Genomic DNA, 18041 nt, shown 5'->3' with positions numbered 1-18041 from the left:
CTGTGGAACGCATCTCGAGCTTCTTTATTATTTGTTTTTCCTACCCAACCATCAGACTCATTACATGGATGGGACAGAGGGAAGATGCCAGCAGCTCATGTCCTTGGCAACAGCCAGAGAATGTGATGTTACAAGGCGCTTTGAAAGTTTTTTGACCAATCACAAAAGCAAAAGGACATTGACAGTAGTTCTATCCAACCACTGTAAGTACACATACCTTTGGTTAAATCAATGCTTGCTTCTTTCAAATACAGTACCTGCTTGTAAGCCTTAAAATACAATGCACTGAGCTCCATTATTAAGCTTAGACCTACTAATATCTTCCTAAATATACTTTTCTGCAGCTTAGAGAGTTATTCTAGCCAAGCGTTAATTCACAGATCATTGTTCTATTTGTCCTTGCTTTCTACATCTCATAGAACTTTTCTGTTGACATGCCTTATGCTTTCAGCTTAGCTCTAATTGCAGTTCTGTTGTCTCTGAGCCCTGCTTTTTTGCAGCTTTCCCAAAATTCTGATTTTAAGGATTCCCACAGGAAAACAGCAGTAAAAAGTGAAAAAAAAACTCTGAATGAGGTGGAAAACCACCAGAATTAGGTGGAAAATACTCAAAATAAGGTGGTTTAAGGCCATTGATCAATCCATACAATACAATCAGTTTTCCAGTTCAGCCTTAAAATGGCAGGTTATGACGTGATTTCCATCACAGGCCTACTTCCAGTCTTGCTCCTCATTGGGACAGGACGTCTCTCCCCCAGACTGTGAAAGGCCTCTGAACAACAAAAGGACGTACTGTCGCTGTCTGTCCTTCAGGACCTGTAATGTTAATCATAGATGCACTTTGCAAACACACCATAGCACCTCCAACCCCTGTGAGGGAACCTGCAGGAGCTACCAAAGCCCAGTGGGTGGGCCAAAACATGTGAGAAATTCCAGTGACATTGGTACTGGTATCCGGCATGCCTGTAATGAAATTGATTTACCATGGCGAGTCAGGCTGCAAGTCAATTTTGGTTGGTTGTAGTCTAAATATTGCACCTAAAAGACCTCAGGGCCTGAGGTTCCAAATGGCACAGACATAACTGGATGCTCTGGAAAGTTTTGCTTGGGTGTATTCATGGGTAAAAGAAATACAACAGCTGTAGGTGTTTTTGGTGGAATTACCATAGGAACATTAAATGCAAGAGTTAAAATCATTAGCTCGTCCTTACAATTTACTGAAGCAACAGCTGGAAGGACTGGAAGTCCAAAAATTTTGTTGCTGGCCTTGCCTATAATCAAAAAATCTTGTCTTTGTTGAAAAGACTCAATATTTCCATCAGGAATGTTTTCATAACAAAAATTATTTGAAAGATGTATCAATTTTGAGGAGGCCAATTCCAACCTTGCACCTCAGAGGATTGAGCTGGAACCATCTGAGGAATTGTTGACTGAGGGATAAGTGACTGAGGTACCAGAACCATTTGATTGGGTACCACTACTTCTGTCAAGGCACGGTGGCCCAGGCTTTTTTCCAAGTTTAACGATAAAGGTTTGCCATAAATGTCAAACTGAGAATGACAGTACTTAAGGAAAAAAAACGTTAAAACATGGCAGAAAAAACTACAAAATCAGGGAAAATCTCAAATGATGGGGTAGAAAAGCATCGGGATGTGACAGAAAACTAAAAAAACCAGCAGAAAAACATCGAAATAAAAGGAAAAAACCGCTGGAATGAGACAGAAAGGCACTGGGATAAGGCAGAATCACCAGGATTTTGGGAACGAGGCTGTGATGCTTTTCTGCAATGGAGGCTCCGAGAATTTCCCAGCTCTGAGCTTTTCCCAAATCACATGGAGAAGTAGTCCAGGTCTTTGTGACCGTAGGGATTGTAAGTCCAGACGAGGTCAGTTCTCCCAGAATTCGCCAGGATTTGGGAAAACTCCAGTGTTGCCGCTGCCAAAAGCTCATCATCCATTCCACAATCCCAGTTGTTTTCTGGCAGGGGCTCCTTGTAGCAATCCCTGGGGTAAGGATACACGAGCAGGTGGAGATCTGGCAGCTCCAAGGTTTTCTGGAGCAGATCCTTGATTGTGGCCGTGGACAGGGAATTGCCGTGGAGTCCCAGGAAGCGCAGGCGGGAGCAGCACAGGAGTGTTGGGAGCAGCACATCCACCTGGGAGTCGGCCATGTCACAATTACTGAGATCCAGGTGCAGCAGCGAGGCCGAGGTTTTTTTCAGGAGCAGCTGGAGCGGCTCCAGGAGGCCTTGGTATATGTTGTTGCCAGTGAGATCCAACTTTTTGAGGGCTGGAGCATGGATGCTTTGGGAGAGGAAGGCGAGGTCGTCAGGAACCAGGGAGCAGTAGCCCAATTCCAAGCTTTCCAATGGAGACTGAAGGTTGCTGGCAGGAGGGAAAAAGGAGAGGTGAGGCCCAAGGGAGGATTGGTAGGAGCTGGGAATGTCAGGATTTGTGAGGGAAACATGGGGAATGAGAGCTGGAATCGCATCCCGGTAATCGTAGGATTGTGGGATGTGTGAGAGAGCTCGCTCAAGGAACATCGAGTTCAACCCCTGAAAAACCCTGGGATTTTGCAATGTTGGGATCATGGAGTTATGGAATGGGTGAGCTTGGGAAAGGTCTCCAAAACCATCAAATCTGACTTATGAAAATCCTGGGATTTTGGAATTATGGGATCATAAAATCATGGAATCACTGAAGTTGGGCAAAATCTCCAAGACCATCAAGTTCAAGCTTTGAGAATCCTGGGCTTATGGAATCATGGAGCCTGGAAATTCTGGAATTGTGGACTTACGGGGTCATTGAGCCATTAAATTTGGAAAAGCCTTCAGGATCATCACGTCCAGCCTTTGGAAAACCTAGAATCAAGGAATTATGGGATCATGGAGTCCTGGACTGGGTTAATGGGATCATGGGAACCTGTGATCACTATGGTTGGAAAAGATCTCAGGGATCATCGAGCCCATACTTTGGGAATTCTAGAATCAAGGGGAATCATAGGAATATTGAGATAATGAAATCCTAGAATCATGGGGTCACTAAGATTGGAGATGATCTCCAAGATTATGAAGTTCATCCTTTGAGGATCCTGGAATTATGGAGTTTTGGGACCGTGGAATTATGGGATGACAAAACAATTGAATCATGAACTATTGGGATAATGGAATCACGGATCATGGGAACATAGGGATAAAAAAATCCTGGAACCACTGGATCCCTCATTTAAAAGAGCCCGAGGATCCCTGTGCCCAATGCTTGGGAGTTCCCTTAGACCACAAGAAGGACCTGCTCTAAGGGTAGCTCACCAGAGGATCTGGCGCAGATTCCCGGAGAGCTGTGAAGATCCCAGGCTGAGCTCCCGGAGGCTGGGCAGCATTCCCAGATGCCTGGCCACGCAACGGATTACTATGGCTAGGTCTGGCGTCAGGTGCCGCATGTTCATGCTGAAGTCCAGGAGCTTGAGGCTGCGCAGCTCCGGGAAGCGGGAAAGGTGTGGCAGGATCAGCAGGAGCTCAGTCAATCCAAAATTGTTGTACCACAGTTCCACCCTCCGCAGAAAAGATGGATACAGACATTCCAACAAAATCACAATCTTCAGTGCTGAGATGTTCTCCGCGTAGAATTCGTGGCACTTGAGGTGCAGCGGGCTGGCGGCTCTGGTCTGGAGCGCGTTACACAGCATCCTGTAGGAATCTTTCCTGACATAAAGGTTGGCGTGGACGTCCACGCCTGGGGGCTGCTGAGCAGCCGTGGCTGCTCCAGAGGGGCCTTTGTGCCGCTTAGGTTCATGCCTCTGGAAATCCTGCTGGTGCTTGGACACCTCCGCAAAAGCCTTGGCCAAAGCCTTTGTGCTGGACCAGACGGTCAACCCATCTGGAGAGCAGCTGCACAGGGACTCCGGGAGTCCGGTCATGTCCAGCACACGCAGCCGGCGCTTGCTGGAAAAAACAGGAAAAAACCATCAAAGTACCTGGAGGTATTGGAGGTTGTGGCCATGCTGGAATTCCGAAAACCCACCTGAAATCACAGCCGGGCTCTTCCAGCTCCCGCCGGAGCTGTGCCACCACGGCCTGGATGATGGCCTTGATGTAGTCGATGAAGTGATGATCCCCGAGGAGCTCTCGGCGCCTCATGAGCTGCTGGAAGTTGAGTACTTGGATAGGCCAAGCGGCCACCAAATCCCGCAGGACTAAGTGTTTTCCATCCAGGAACGCCAATTGGAAAAGGACAGGACACAGACCAGGGAGAATGTGGGGAAGAGGGTGCTGGGCAAGGATGCAGCGGGCGCAGAGGAGAAGGAGAGAATCCATGGATTCTGGGGGCCTGTGGGAATTAGGTGAAATTGGGGGGATCCCTGAGACAGAGAAATTGAGAATTAAGAACCAAGCATCCATATGTGCTTTGACTTAAAGGGAGCTGACAAAACCGTGTGTTTACTATAATTTACGGTGCTGACAAGAACAGAAGCACAGCAAGGCTACAAGGTGAGGTCAAAAGCTGGAATGCTCAAACAGGATGCAAGGACAAAGGCACCACACCCTGAAACCAGGAAAACTGGTATCAAAGTCCAGATGATGACCAAAGGACAAAAAAGAGAGCACAGGCAAGGAGGCAAGATGAAAAATTCATCTGAGAGGAAGACTATTTATTTTATCCCAAAGACCCTCAGATGAACACCAGACAAACCAGAAAGGAACATTGTGCAGCCATAAAGAGCACAGAGCTAATTTTACTATAAAGCGGACACAGGCATTGAATGTATATTAGGTGTATTGTGTAGTCCCAGTTTGTAGAGAATAAAAGGAGAGGCGCAGATGGCCAAAGGTGTGCGTGGTTTTGGAGGAGCTATCCCCCATGCACCTCAACACTGAATTAATACATACCTACTCTTATAACTTTCTTTGTGTATTATAGAGAGTTTTTCTGTGCTTCACCCTCAGGATGCAGAACCACCAAGGAGAATTCCAGGGAAACTGCGAATCCAAGGATATCCCGAAGAAAAGGAAGCTGAGGGAGAAGATTGGGGCGGTGTTGTGAGGGTACCCCCAGCGCAGCTCCCTAAAAAGAGGGTCCCGGAGTACCCCCAACCCGCCAGGGCCATCCCAAAATCCCCCAAGGATCCCAAGCCCCTCCAGGAAATCTCGAAATTCCCACAGGGATTCCCAAATTATCACAAAGTACCCTCAGTCCCCAAAACCGGCCCTGCCGCCCCCCCCAACATGGCGGCCCCTCCTCGGCGCCCGCCCGCAGCCCCAACTCGCGCCCTGCCCGTTCAGAAGCTTCACTTCCGTGTCTGCGCGTTGTCCAAACCAATCAGCGAGCGAGACCCACCCATAAGGCCTATTCTTAGATTTAATAGGCTTGCAAACCTGTCCGTCACAATTGATTTAATTCTCATTGGCTCAAGTGCGACATAGGCGGATGCTTTGACACTGCTTTCTCATTGGCTTATTCACTGTCAATCACTAATCTCTGCCTTGCTATTGGCTGGTGATGGGCAAGAGCGGGAGTTTCGGTTTGAGGCGACTCTGGTGTCCCTGCTGAGCCTCCCTCAATCCCGATTCCCGATCCCGGTTCCCGCGGCCGTGGAGCGGCAGCAGGAGCTGAAGGTGCTGCTGAAGCGCTGGGAAGCGGAATTCCTGCGGGAACGGCGGCGGAAACCCAGCCAGGGGCTCCTGAGGGGCCGCGGCGAGAATTTGTGAGGGGGGAAATCCCTGAGGGGAATCCCTGGAATTGGAGGGGGCAGCTGGTTTGGGGGTTCCCAAAGTGGTTTGAGAGATCTGGCGGAGCGTCCTTATGGTAGTTTAGGGGGTTCTGGAATGGGAGGGAGTTCGTTTAGAGAGGTCCTAGAATTTTTGGGGTGCTTTGGGGATCCCCGGTATGAGGGAGATTGGTTTAGAGGAGTCCTTCGGCTTTTTCGGGTTTCCTTGGGGTGGTCGCGGGGGTACTTGGGGTGGTTTTGGGATTGGGATGAGTCTTTGGGGTGGTTTGGGAGGTCCCTAGAATGAGGGGGATTGGTTTTGGGTGGTCCTGAGGCTTTTATCCTTGAGAGTGGTTTTTGGGGTGCTGGGAGGTTTGAGTGTGGTTTAGGGGTGACCTGGGATGGGGGAAGTTGGTTTAAGAGGTCCTAAGGGTTTTGGGGTGTCCTTGGGTTGCTCTTGGGGTGTTTGGGTTGGTTTTGGGAGTCCCTGATTTCTGGGAGGTTTCTTTTAGAGGGGTCCTGGGGGTTTTTGGGGTGTCCCTGAAATGGGGGAGGGGAATATTTGGGGGTCCCTGGGATATTTGAGGGGATCTGAGGAGGTCCATGGGTTTCTTTATGGAGTCCCTGTAGTGGGGGCTGGATTAGGGGGTTCTGGGGCTTTTTGGGGTGTCCTTGAAATGGTTGAGTGGGTCCTTGAGGGGGTTTTGGAGTGCTGAGCAGGGTTTTGGGGTCATTTCAGGATCCCTGCAATGAGGGGGATTGGTTTACGGGGGTACTGGATGTTTTTGAGGTGTCCCTGCAATAGGAGAGGTCATTTTTGGGGCTTCCTGAGGTGTTTTAGGGGGTCTGAGAGAGTCTTTGGCGTTGTAGAATGGAATGAATGGAATTGGTTTAGGAGTGTCCTCGGATTTTTGGGATGTCCTTAGGATGGTCGAGGGGTTCCTTGAGGTGTTTTTGGGGTACCAAGGGGGGTCTTTGCGGTGATTTGGTGGTCCCTGCAATGAGGGGGACTGGTTTGGGCAGTACTGGAGATTTATGGGTTGACATTGATAGTGGTTTTTGGGGTGCTGCGGGGGGTCTTTGGGGTGGTTTTAGGGTCTGAGGGCGTTGCTTTTGGGAGTCTTTGGAATATGTGAGGTTTAAAATAGAGAAAAAACAATTGCCCATTTTTTTAAAGAAAACTGGAATAGCAATTTCAAGCCCTGGGGCCCTGCAAAAGGAGTTACATCAGCTTTATTTCTGCCTCAACTTACCTCAGGCGAGGCATTAAAACAATAGTGCAGAATTGACTGAGTAAGGAAGTCAGTGTTACTTCCATTGCAATTAGTGACATGATGACAGATGTCAGTGCTGTCAGACATGAAATCTTACAGAACAGAAGTGCCATTGATATTCTATCACTAGCACATGGGTGTGGTTGTGAGGATTTTGAAAGATTGTCCTGTGTAAACTTGTCTGACCACTCAATATCCATCCACAACCAGCTTCAAAACCTGAGAGATTGAACGAATCCAATTAAAATTAACAATGGAACATGGTTAGATGACTTGTTTGAAGGATGGAGTTTTGCACCTTGGCTAAAGGAGCTTTGCAAAACGCGTTTATATGCATAGATTGTTATAGTGGCAATGTTAGTGATAGTACCTTGTGCACTTCACTGTCGACGGCAAATAACTAACAAGAACCATCCAAGAAGATTTTTCTTTTCAAGAGAGAGAGGGAAATGTGGGAAATGGATTTGTAGACAGTTCACAGGGCCTGACAGAATGCTCACAGTGTGTGCATCTGTGTGCAAACTTGGAGATAAGAAATGCTGACTTAGGAATGCCATGAAATAGGACAGATATTGTTGAGAGATAAATGGAGCTAGGAAATGTTTTAAGGATGGCCTTGTTAATGAGACAGAATACTTTGGAGAAATAGAACTATGAAAGATGCATTGTCATGGGACCCACAAGGGGTGATTTCAGATGATTGGCTTTAAGGCATTTGACAGCAGGATGTGACCAGAGCTGACAGGCCATGAAAGGCTTCCCATAAATTATATTTAGGAAATAGTTGGCTTCTGATTGTGATGGTGTGAATGACAACATCTATCATGTGGCTGGACAGTGCCCAGCAAAAAGGGACTGGGGCACTGAAGCACACCAGGGTGGACATGAGCCAGCAGTGTGCCCTGGAAGACAATGGCCCCTGGCCTGGATCAGGAATGGTGTGGCCAGCAGGAGCAGGGAGGTCATTCTTTCCCTAGACTCAGCACTGGTGAGGCCACACCTTGAGTGTTGTGTCCAGTTCTGGCCCCTCAGTTTAGGAAGGACGTTGAGATGCTCGAGCTCATCCAGAGGAGGCAACAAGGCTGGTGAGGGGCTTGGAACACAAACCCAGTGAGGAATGGCTGAGGGAGCTGGGGGTGTTGAGCCTGGAGAACAGGAGGCTCAGGGGTGACCTTCTCACTTTCTACAGCTCCCAGAAAGGTGGCTGTGGTCAGGTGGGGTTGGTCTTCTCCAGGCAGCGACTGACAGAACCAGAGGACACAGGCTCAAGCTGTGCCAAGGGAAAATTAGGCTGGAAATTTAGAAAGAGTTTTTCACAGAAAGAGTGAACAAGTACTGGAATTGTCTGCCCAGGGAGGTGATGGAGTCACCGTCCTTGGATGTGTTCAGAACAATGCTGGATGTGGCACTCGGTGGCATTGTCTAGTTCAGGTATGAGGGCAGGGGTTGGACTAGATGATCTTACAGCGCAACGATTCTGTGAATTCTGTGAAAACTCCCTCAAATCCCAAAAAAACCCAAATCTCAAAAAAACCCTAATGCCCAGAAAACCTCTAATCCCCCGAAAATCCCCTGAAAAGTCCCACATCCCATATTCCACCCATGAGAAGCCCCAAGCCCTAAAAAATCCAAAACGCAAAGACCTCGTAGGAGGGGTCAGATTGGCGAAAATCTCGAAGAGCATCGTACAAATTGAGGGGCCGGATGGAAAATTGGCCAGTGTCCATCCGTTTGGTAGAGACTATAAGTGCCCCCTGAGGGGAGAGACACCATGTCCCAGTATGGCATCAAATTAGTTATCCCTAAGACTTCCCAGGATTTTTAGAGGCAGTCATTGTAGAGTGCCCTACCCATAAGTTAATGTTGCTGGATGACATCCCAGTTTGGGTAGGACAATGGCCATTAAATAAGGAGAAACTTAAGACACTTGAGGAGCTCGTGGGGGAGCAATTGGCCAAAGGCCACATAGAAGAGGCAACCAGCCCTTGGAATTCCTCGGTCTTCGCAATAAAGAAGCCAGGGACGGATAAGTGGCGGCTCCAACATGGCCTCTGGGAAATAAACAAAGTAATTGAGGACATGGGGTCACCCCAAGCTGGGATACCTTTCCCAATGATGCTCCCCCAAAACTGGCAATTGGCTGTCCTGGACATCAAGGACTTTCTTTCTTCCAAATTCCCCTATACCCAGAAGATGCCACACGGTTTGCCTTCTCAGTTCCTACTATCAATTGAGAAGCCCCAATGAAGTGCTACCACTGGAAAGTACTGCTGCAAGGCATGAAATTCAGTGCTTCCATCTGCCAGTGGTACGTGGCCTCGTTGCTGTCCCCGGTGCGTGCCCAAAAAAGGGAAGTCGTCATCCTCCACTACATGGATGACGTGCTTCTGTGTGCCCCAATGACTCTGTATTCCAACACACACTTGACCTAGTGATTCAAGTTTTAACCTCTGGTGGATTCCAACTGCAGGAAGACCAAGTCCAAAGCTGCCACCTTGGAAACACCTGGGCTTGGAGATCACTGTGCAGACCATTGTTCCACAGAAATTGGAAATTGATAGTGATCCCAAAACCCTAGCAGATCTCCATGCCTTGTGTGGGTCTTTGAACTGGGTCAGGCCCTGGTTAGGCCTCACCAATGAAGACCTAGACCCCCTCCTCAATTTATTGAAGGGGGAGAGAGAGCTGGTTCCTCCCAGAGAACTGACCCCAGAGGCAAAAGCCGCAATCAAAAAAGCACAGAAGGCTTTGGTCGTGAAGGAGGCTCATAGTTGTCAGCCCAAGCTGCCTTTGAAATTCATTGTCCTGGGAAAGCTGCCACACTTGCATGGTTTGACATTCCAATGGATCAAAGGGCAGAAAGATTCACACTCAGGCACCAGGAGAAGCAGTGGGATGACAGAAAATGTTGGAAAATGAAGCGGGAAAGTATCAGGAACAGGTAGAAACACCCATGGGATGGGATGGAAAAATAGCAGGATGAGGGGAAAAAACGTTAAATGAGTGGGAAAAAACAGCACAATGAGGTGGGAAAATATCGAGATGAGGGGTAAAACAGCAAAGTGTGCTGAAAAATATCAAAATGAGGATGAAATAAGAGAAATCAGATGTAAAATTACGAAAAATGAGGCAAAACCCCAACAGAATAAGATCCAAAACACTTAAGTTCAGTGAAAAATCACTGGGATGAGATGGTAAAATACGAAGATGAGGGGAAAAAACACCAGGATGAAGGGAAAGCCACTGACACGAGGAAAAACCCCACAAAGTGAGGCAGAAAAGCACCAAGACTTAGCAGAAAAACACTGGGATGAGGGGGGAAAATACCAAAATGAAAAAAGGTGGAAAAGCAACGGAATAAGGCCCAAAATACCAAAATGAGGTGGAAAAACACCAGGATGAGAGGGAAAATATTGGGAGAAGGGAAAAAAAAATCCAAAACTAGGTGAAAATAACAAAAATAAATGGGGAAAAAACAGAATGAGGGGAAAAAGAATGGGATGACGGGAAATCCTGAGATGAGGCTGAAAACAGAAAATGAGGTGGAAAGACACTGGGATGGGGAAGGCAAACACTGCGATGAGGGGGAAAAACACTGGGAAAAGGTGGACAAACACTGGGATGAGGGAAAACCCACCGAAATGAGGTGGGAAAACAGCAATAAGAACTGAAAAAACTCTGGAATGAGGTGGGAAAACACCAGGATTAGGTGGAAAACTCCAAAATGAGATGGAAATGAAGGAAATAAAGGAGGATTCTTGGATTTGGATAAGGATCAGGAAAGAGCCCTCAGAAAATCCCATCCAGGCACAACAGACTCAAGATCTGGGATAGGATGAGTTTCTTTCTGACGGGATCACAGCAGGATAAGAAGACCCCAAATCCAACTTTTCCCTCCCCTAATTCATTCTTTCCTGGCTTTCCTCAATCCTCCCAGCACAGATGAGGCAGAAAAATACCAGGATGTGATGAAAAATAATGACTCAGAAGGAAAAATACTGGGATGAGGCAGCAAAATACTGGGATGAGGGAGAAAATATCAGGACGAGAGGAAACTATCGGGATGGGGAGGAAATGTGGCAGAAAAGTTTCAAAACCAGGGATACATCTTGGGATGGGGCGGATAAACATCGGGATGAGGTGGAAAACAAACAAAATCAGGCCATGCGGTGACTTAGATTGAAAGCACTGTAGATTTAATTAGCAAATGCCGTTTGATAACCAAGATGCATTGGCAAGAGCTAACAGAGTTTTGAAGATTACATGAAGATTGGATCAAGACTGGCGACAGGAAAGACAATTTAACTAAGTAGAAATGTAAGGAAATATAAAGTTTATCTGTGTGAAGTTCAACCCAATAAACAGAGTAAGAAAATTACTGACTTTCCTGAAAATGGTCTATGAACATAAGTAGCTCACAGTAAAACTGGGATTCTGAGCACATCTCAGTAGTCCCTGTGTCTCTCTCAATCGTCAATATAAAAGTACCAAAACGAAAGGAAAAATCCACTGGAATGCACCAGAAAAGTACCAGGACAAGGCAGAAAATGCCCAGATTTAAGGAAGGAGGTGGCAGCACTTTTTTGTGATGAGGCTCTGAGCTTTTCCTGCCTCCGAGGTTTTCCCAGATCACAAGGAGAAGTAGTCCAGGGCTTTGTGGGTGGGATCGTCAGTCCAGACGAGGTTGGTTCTCCCGGAATTCACCAGTAGATGGGAAATCTCCGCCTTGGCTGCCGACAAAAGCTCTTCATCCACAGACTCTACAAATATATACCATTCGAATTCTAATGGATCCTGTGTGTAGCAATCCTTGGGGATGGGATACACAACCACACGGAGATCCGGCAGCTCCAAGGCTTTCTGGAGCAGATCCTTGATCGCAGCTGTGGACAGGGAATTGCCGTAGAGTCCCAGGAAGCGCAGGCGGGAGCAGCGCAGGAGCGTCGGGAGCAGCGTGGCCAGGTGGAAGTCGGTCACATGGCAATGCGCGAGATCCAGGTACAGCAGCGAGGCCGAGGCTTTCTCCAGGAGCAGCTGGAGTGGATCCAGGAGGCCTTCAGAGACATAGAGGCCTCTCAGATCCAACCTTTTGAGGGCCAGAGCATGGATGCTTTGGGAGAGGAAGGTGAGATCGATGGGAAGGAGGTTACAGAAGGGCAACTCCAAGCTTTCCAATGGAGCCTGGAGGTCGCTGGTGGGAGGGAAAAGGGAGAGGTGAGGCCCAAGGGAGGATTGGTGGGAGCTGGAAATGTAAGGGAGGAATCACTGGGAATGAGAGCTGGGATTGCATCCCTGGAATCGCAGGATTGTGGGATGGATGGGGTTGGGAAAGAGCTCCAAAAACATTGAGTTTGACCCCTGAAAATCCTGGGATATTGGAATGATGGGGTCATGGAATCAAGAAACAATGGCATCACTGAGGTTGGGCAAAATCTCCAAGATTTGAGAATCCTGGGATTATTGGATCATGGAGCTTGGAAATTGTGGAATTGTGGAGTTATGGGGTCTTGGGATCACAGAGTTTTGGAATTATGAGACCATGGAGTTATGGGGTCACAGAGCCATTAACGCTGGAAAAAGTTTCAGGATCATCAAGTCCAACCTTTGGGAATCCTGGAATCAAGGAATTATGGAATCATGGAATCACAGAGTTCTGGAGTATTGGGATAATGGGATCACAGGAACCTGGAATCACTAATGTTGGAAAATATCTCCAGGACCATTGAACTCAGATTTTTGGAATTCTTGAATCAAGGATTGAGATAATGCAATCATGTGACTATTAGGATTATGATATCCTGGAATCATGGGGTCACTAAGATTGGAGAAGATCTTCAAGATCCTGAATTTCAGCCTTTGGGAATCCTGGAATTATGGGATGACAGAATCATTGAGTCATGAGCTATTGGGATAACAGAATCATAGGGTCATGGGAACACTGGGATAATGAATTCCTGGAATCAATGGATCCTTCAGGCTGGAAAAGACCCTCATTGAGCCCAAACTTTGGGAATCTTGGAAAGATGGAATTTTGGGATCATGAGTTTATGGGATAATGGAAACGTTGAGTCATGAACTACTGATAAAAGAATCATGGGATCATGGGAATAATGGCATATCGAAATCCTGGAATCATGGGATCACTAAGGTTGGAAAAGACATCCAAGATCCTGAAGTTCAGCCTTTGGGAATCATGGAATTCTGGGATCATGGATTTTTGGGACAATGGAGTCACAAACTATGGGGATAACAGAATAATGGGAACATCGGGATAATGAAATCCTGGAATCACAGGATCACTCAGCTTGGAAAAGACGCCCAAGATCCTTGAGCCCAACACTTGGAGATGCCCCCAGAGGAGAGAAGGCGATGCTCCATGGGGAACTTACCAGAGGATCTGGCTCAGATTTCCAGGGAGCTGGGCAGGTCCCAGGTTGAGGTCCCAGAGGCTGGGCAGCATTCCCAGATGCCTGGCCATGCAATGCATTCTCATGGCCGATTCAGGTGTCGGGTGCTGCCTGTCCATGTGCCAGAGCTTGAGGCTGCGCAGCTCTGGGAAGCGTGAGAGGTGTGGTAGGATCACTGAGAGCCCAGGATCACCAAAGCCCAAACTGCACAGATCCACCCTCCGCAGACAGGATGGATCCACTGATTCCAACAAAGTCACAATCTCAGATGCTGAGATGAGCTTTGTTTGGAATTCCCGGCACTTGAGGCGCAGCAGGCCGGTGGCTCCGATCTGGAGCGCATCGCGCAGCATCCTGTAGGATGTTTCATCGACGACCAGGTCAGCGTGGATGTCCACGCCCGGATGCTGCAGGGCAGCCTCAGCCGTGGTGGCTCCAGAGCATCCTTTGTGCCGCTTGGATCCGCGCCTCTGAAATTCCTGCTGGTGCTTGGACACCTCCACACAAGCCTCAGCCAAACACTGAGTTCTGGACCAGAAGGTCCACCCATCAGGAGTGTCTCTGGGCACAGAATCACAGAGTCCGGTCATGTCCAGCACACGCAGCCGACACCGGCTGGAAAAAATAGGAAGAAACGATTAAAATACCTGCAGGTATTGGAGGTTGTGGCCATACTGGAATTCCCAAAACCCACCTAGATTGGGGGCCAGGCTCTTCCAGCTCCTGCCGGAGCTGCTCCACCACAGCCTGGATGACGGCCTTGACACAGTCAATGCCAGGATGATCCCAGTGCAGCTCCCGGTGCCCCACGAGCCGCTGGAAGTGAAGCTCAGGGAAAGGCCAAGCAGCCACCAAATCCTGCAGGGCCAGAGGTCTTCCATCCATGAACGCCGCTTGGAAAAGGACGGGATAGAGATTGGCAGGAAGGTCAGGAAGGGCAGGAAGAGGGCGCTGGGCGACGATGCGGCGTGCGCAGAGGAAAAGGAGAGAATCCATGGATTCTGGAGGACTGTGGGAATTAGGTGAAATTGGGGTGACCCCTGAGACAGAAAAACTGAGAATTAAGAATCAAGCATCAAGAAATGCTTTGACTAAAAGGACGCTGGCAAAACTGTGTGTTTACTGTAATTTACGGTGCTGACAAAAACAGAAGCACAGCAAGGCTACAAGGTGAGGTCAGGAGCTGGAGTGCTCAAACAGGATGCAAGGACAAAGGCACCACACCCTGAAACCAGGAAAACTGGAATCAAAGTCCAGAAGATGACCAAAGGACAAAAAAAGAGAGCATTGGCAAGGAGGAAAGGTGAAAAGACCATCTGAGAGGAAGAGTATTTAATTCATGTCAAAGACCCTCAGATGAACACCAGAGCGTACAAGGTGCAATGCTCAGCGGTGTAGAGGCATGGAGCTAATTTTACTATGAAGTGAAGACACGCAATGAATGTGTATTAGGCGTATTGTGTAGTCCCAGTTTGTAGACAATAAAAGCAGAGGTTGACAAAGGTGTGCATGTTTTTGGAGGGGCTATCCCCCAGGCACTTCAGTGCTCAATAAATACATACCTACTCTTATAACTTCTTTTGTGGGTTTTTCCACGCTTCACCCCCAGGATGAAGAACCACCAGGGGAGAATTCCAGGAAAACTCCGAATCCAAGGATATCCCGAAGAAAAGGGAAGCTGTGGGAGAAGGTGGAGGCAGTATTGTGAGGGTACCCCCAGGGCAGCTCCCTAAAAAGGGGGTCCCGGAGTACCCCCACCCCACCAGGGCACCTCCAAAATCTCCAAATGATCTCAAACCCCTCTGAGAATCTCGAAATTCCCTCAGGGATCCCCAAATTATCCCGAAGTCCCCTCAGGGATCCCCAAAATCGGCCCTGCCGACCCTCCAACACGGCGCCCCGCACTCACTGCCCGTCCACAACCCCAGCTCGCCCTCAGCCTGTACGGAAGCTTCACTTCCGTGTTTGCTCTTTGTCGCAACCACTCAGTGCTCGAGTCCCACTCTGGGGGCGAATTAATTCGATCGTACAGCTGTCTGTCATTGTTTTATTTCATTCTCATTGGCTCAACAGAGTGGCGGGCAACCACATTAACAGCTCGCCTTTCCATTGGTTCTATCAGCTGTCAATCATTAGTCCCTGCTTTCCTATTGGCTAGGGCTTGGCCGGAGGCGGAGTTTCGCTCTGAGGCGACTCTGGGTTCTCACCCAGTCTCCGTAAATCCCGATTCCTCATCCCGATTCAGGGTCTTCGATCCCGATCCCTGATCCCGATCCCTGATCCCCGATGCCGCATCCCGCGGCCATGGAGCGGCAGCAGGAGCTGAAGGTGCTGCTGAAGCGCTGGGAAGCGGAATTCCTGCGGGAACGGCGGCGGAAACCCAGCCAGGGGCTCCTGAGGGGCCGCGGTGGGAATTTGTGAGGGGGAAATCCCTGAGGGGAATCCCTGGAATTCGGGAATAGGAGTGAGGATGCTGTTTTTCGCGACCCCGGGATGATTTCAGGGTGCTGCAGGTTTTTGGGGTTGTTAAGGGCGGTCCTGGAATGGGGAGATTTGGTTCAGGGGGGTCCTGAGGATTTTGTGGTGTCCTTGAGAGTGGTTTTTGTGGTGCTTGGATACATTTGGGGTGATTGTTTGGTCTGAGGAGGACTTTGGGTTAGTTTGGCGATCCCTGGAATGAGTGGGATTGATTTAGGGCAATCCGGGACTTTTTGGGGTTTCCTTCGGGTTGTTGTTGGTGTCCTTGAGGTGGTTTTGGGGTGCGTGAAGAGTTTTTCAGGCGATTTCATGATCCTTGCAATGAGAGGGAATGTTTTGGGGGGTACTGGGTGTTTTTGCGGTGTGCATGGAGTGGTTTTTGGGGTGCTAGGGTGGTCTTGGTGATTTAGGGGTGTCCTGCAATTGGGGGAATTGGTTTGGGGAGTCCTGGGGCTTTTCGGGGTGTTCTTGGGCTGGTTTTGGAGTCTTTGGGGTGGTTTAGGGAGTCCCTGGAATGGGCAGATTTGGTTTAGAGAGGTCCTGGTTGTTTTTGGGGTGTCTCTTCAATGGGAGAGGTCATTTTTGGGACTTCTGTGGTGTTTTAGGGGGTCTGAGGGAGTCTTGTAGGGAATACCTGGAATGAGTGGAATTGGCTTAGGGGTGACCTTGGATTTTTTGGATGTCCTTGGGGTGCTTGAGGGGGTCCATGAAGTGTTTTTGCAGTACCAAGGGGGATTTTAGGGGGGATTTGGGGATCCCTACAATGAGGGAGACTGGTTTGGGGGAGTATTGGGGATTTTTGGGTTGTTCTTGAGAGTGGTTTTTGGGTTACTGGGGGGGTCTTTGAGGTTGTTTTGGGGTCTGAAGGGGTTGGTTTTGGGAGTCGCTGGAACGGGGCAGGTTTGAAATAAAGAAAAAACATTTTCCCGTCTTTAGAAAGAAAACTGTAATAGGAATTTCAAACCCTGGGGCCCTGCAAAATGACTCACATCAGCTTTATTTCTGCCTCAGCTTGCCTCAGGCGAGGCATTAAATTAATTCTACAGAGTGGGGAGTGGCTGAGTGAGGAAGTCAACACTACTTCCATTGCAATTAGTGACAGGATGACAGATGTCAGTGCTGTCAGACATGAAATGTTACAGAGCAGAGCTGCCATCGATTTTCTTTAACTGGCACGTGGGTGTGGCCAGCAGGAGCAGGGAGGTCATTCTTGCCCTGGACTCAGCACTGGTGAGGCCACACCTCGAGTGCTGTGTCCAGTTCTGGGCCCTCAGTTTAGGAAGGACGTTGAGATGCTCGAGCACTTCCAGAGGAGGCAACGAGGCTGGTGAGGGGCTTGGAACACAAACCCAGTGAGGATCGGCTGAGGGAGCTGGGGTTGTTGAGCCTGGAGAAAAGGAGACTCAGGGGTGACCTTATCACTCTCTACAGCTCCCTGAAAGGTGGCTGTAACCAGGTGAGGTTGGTCTCCTTCTCCAGGCAGCAACTGACAGAAAGAGAGGACACATTTTCAAGCTGTGCCAAGGGAAAATTAGGTTCGAAATTAGAAAAAAGTTTTTCACAGAAAGAGCGATTAAGTACTGGAATGGTCTGCCCAGGGAGCTGGTGGAGTCACCATCCCTGGATGTGTTTAAAACAAGGCTGGATATGGCACTTGGTGTCATCCTCTAGTTCAGGTGTTAGGGCAGGTTTAGACTCGATGATCTTGAAGTTTACTTACATTGCAGTGATTCTGTGGATTCTGTGAGACCTCCCTCAAATCCCCAAATCCCAAAAAACCCCAAATGCCCAGAAAATCACTAATACCCCCGAAAACTGAAAATGCCCCGCAAGAAACCCCAAGGCCTAAAAAATTCGAATCCTAAAAACCCCCAAATCCCCAAAGATCCCCAATTCCCAAAAGATCCATCTCCTCCTCAAAAACACCAAATGCGTAAAAACCAAAAATCCAAATAAAAAAAAAACCCCAAATCCTCCATAATCCCCAAATCCCTAATTCCAGGCCATTTTTCCCTTCCAAGTTGACATCAAGGAGGCTCCGTAGGGCCTGCAGTGAGTGCTGGGGGAAATTTGGGGATATGGAAGCTTCCAAACTGCCAAAACAAATAAAAATCTTATCGATCCATCCTGACTTGTTTATGTAAATCCATGTAATAAAAACACTCGCGGGTTCCAGGCCC

The 18041-nt window shown here is 48.5% G+C and overlaps 2 protein-coding genes across 5 annotated transcripts; both read right to left on the bottom strand.

Annotated features, from left to right (window-relative positions):
• Window positions 1–5547, bottom strand: LOC130266300 (leucine-rich repeat-containing protein 14-like). Of its 4 annotated transcripts, none has more exons than XM_056515621.1 (5): window positions 5183–5547; window positions 4885–5008; window positions 4019–4324; window positions 3307–3939; window positions 1–2383 (listed from the first exon to the last, which is right to left on the bottom strand). In XM_056515621.1, the coding sequence occupies exons 3-5, from the start codon at window positions 4309–4311 to the stop codon at window positions 1828–1830; spliced, it is 1482 nt and encodes a 493-aa protein (XP_056371596.1). In that variant the 5' UTR covers window positions 4312–4324; window positions 4885–5008; window positions 5183–5547; the 3' UTR covers window positions 1–1827. The 4 variants fall into 4 exon arrangements, with proteins under 4 accessions (XP_056371596.1, XP_056371598.1, XP_056371594.1 ...); XM_056515623.1 differs by having other exon boundaries at window positions 4019–4140; XM_056515619.1 differs by having other exon boundaries at window positions 4019–4355; window positions 4885–5547.
• A 5603-nt stretch (window positions 5548–11150) lies between these two features.
• LOC130266293 (leucine-rich repeat-containing protein 14-like) lies at window positions 11151–15338 on the bottom strand. The gene is made up of 5 exons (XM_056515607.1): window positions 15293–15338; window positions 14946–15061; window positions 14078–14392; window positions 13366–13998; window positions 11151–12167 (listed from the first exon to the last, which is right to left on the bottom strand). Exons 3-5 carry the CDS (start codon window positions 14377–14379, stop codon window positions 11606–11608), a joined length of 1497 nt encoding a protein of 498 aa, XP_056371582.1. The 5' UTR covers window positions 14380–14392; window positions 14946–15061; window positions 15293–15338; the 3' UTR covers window positions 11151–11605.
• Between the last annotated feature and the right edge of the window lie 2703 nt (window positions 15339–18041).

Source organism: Oenanthe melanoleuca, unplaced genomic scaffold (assembly GCF_029582105.1).
Source record: "Oenanthe melanoleuca isolate GR-GAL-2019-014 unplaced genomic scaffold, OMel1.0 S011, whole genome shotgun sequence".
Lineage (NCBI taxonomy): Eukaryota > Metazoa > Chordata > Aves > Passeriformes > Muscicapidae > Oenanthe > Oenanthe melanoleuca.
The sequence above is the reverse complement of the archived record's forward strand: the minus strand, read 5'-3'. Positions and strand labels throughout refer to the sequence as shown.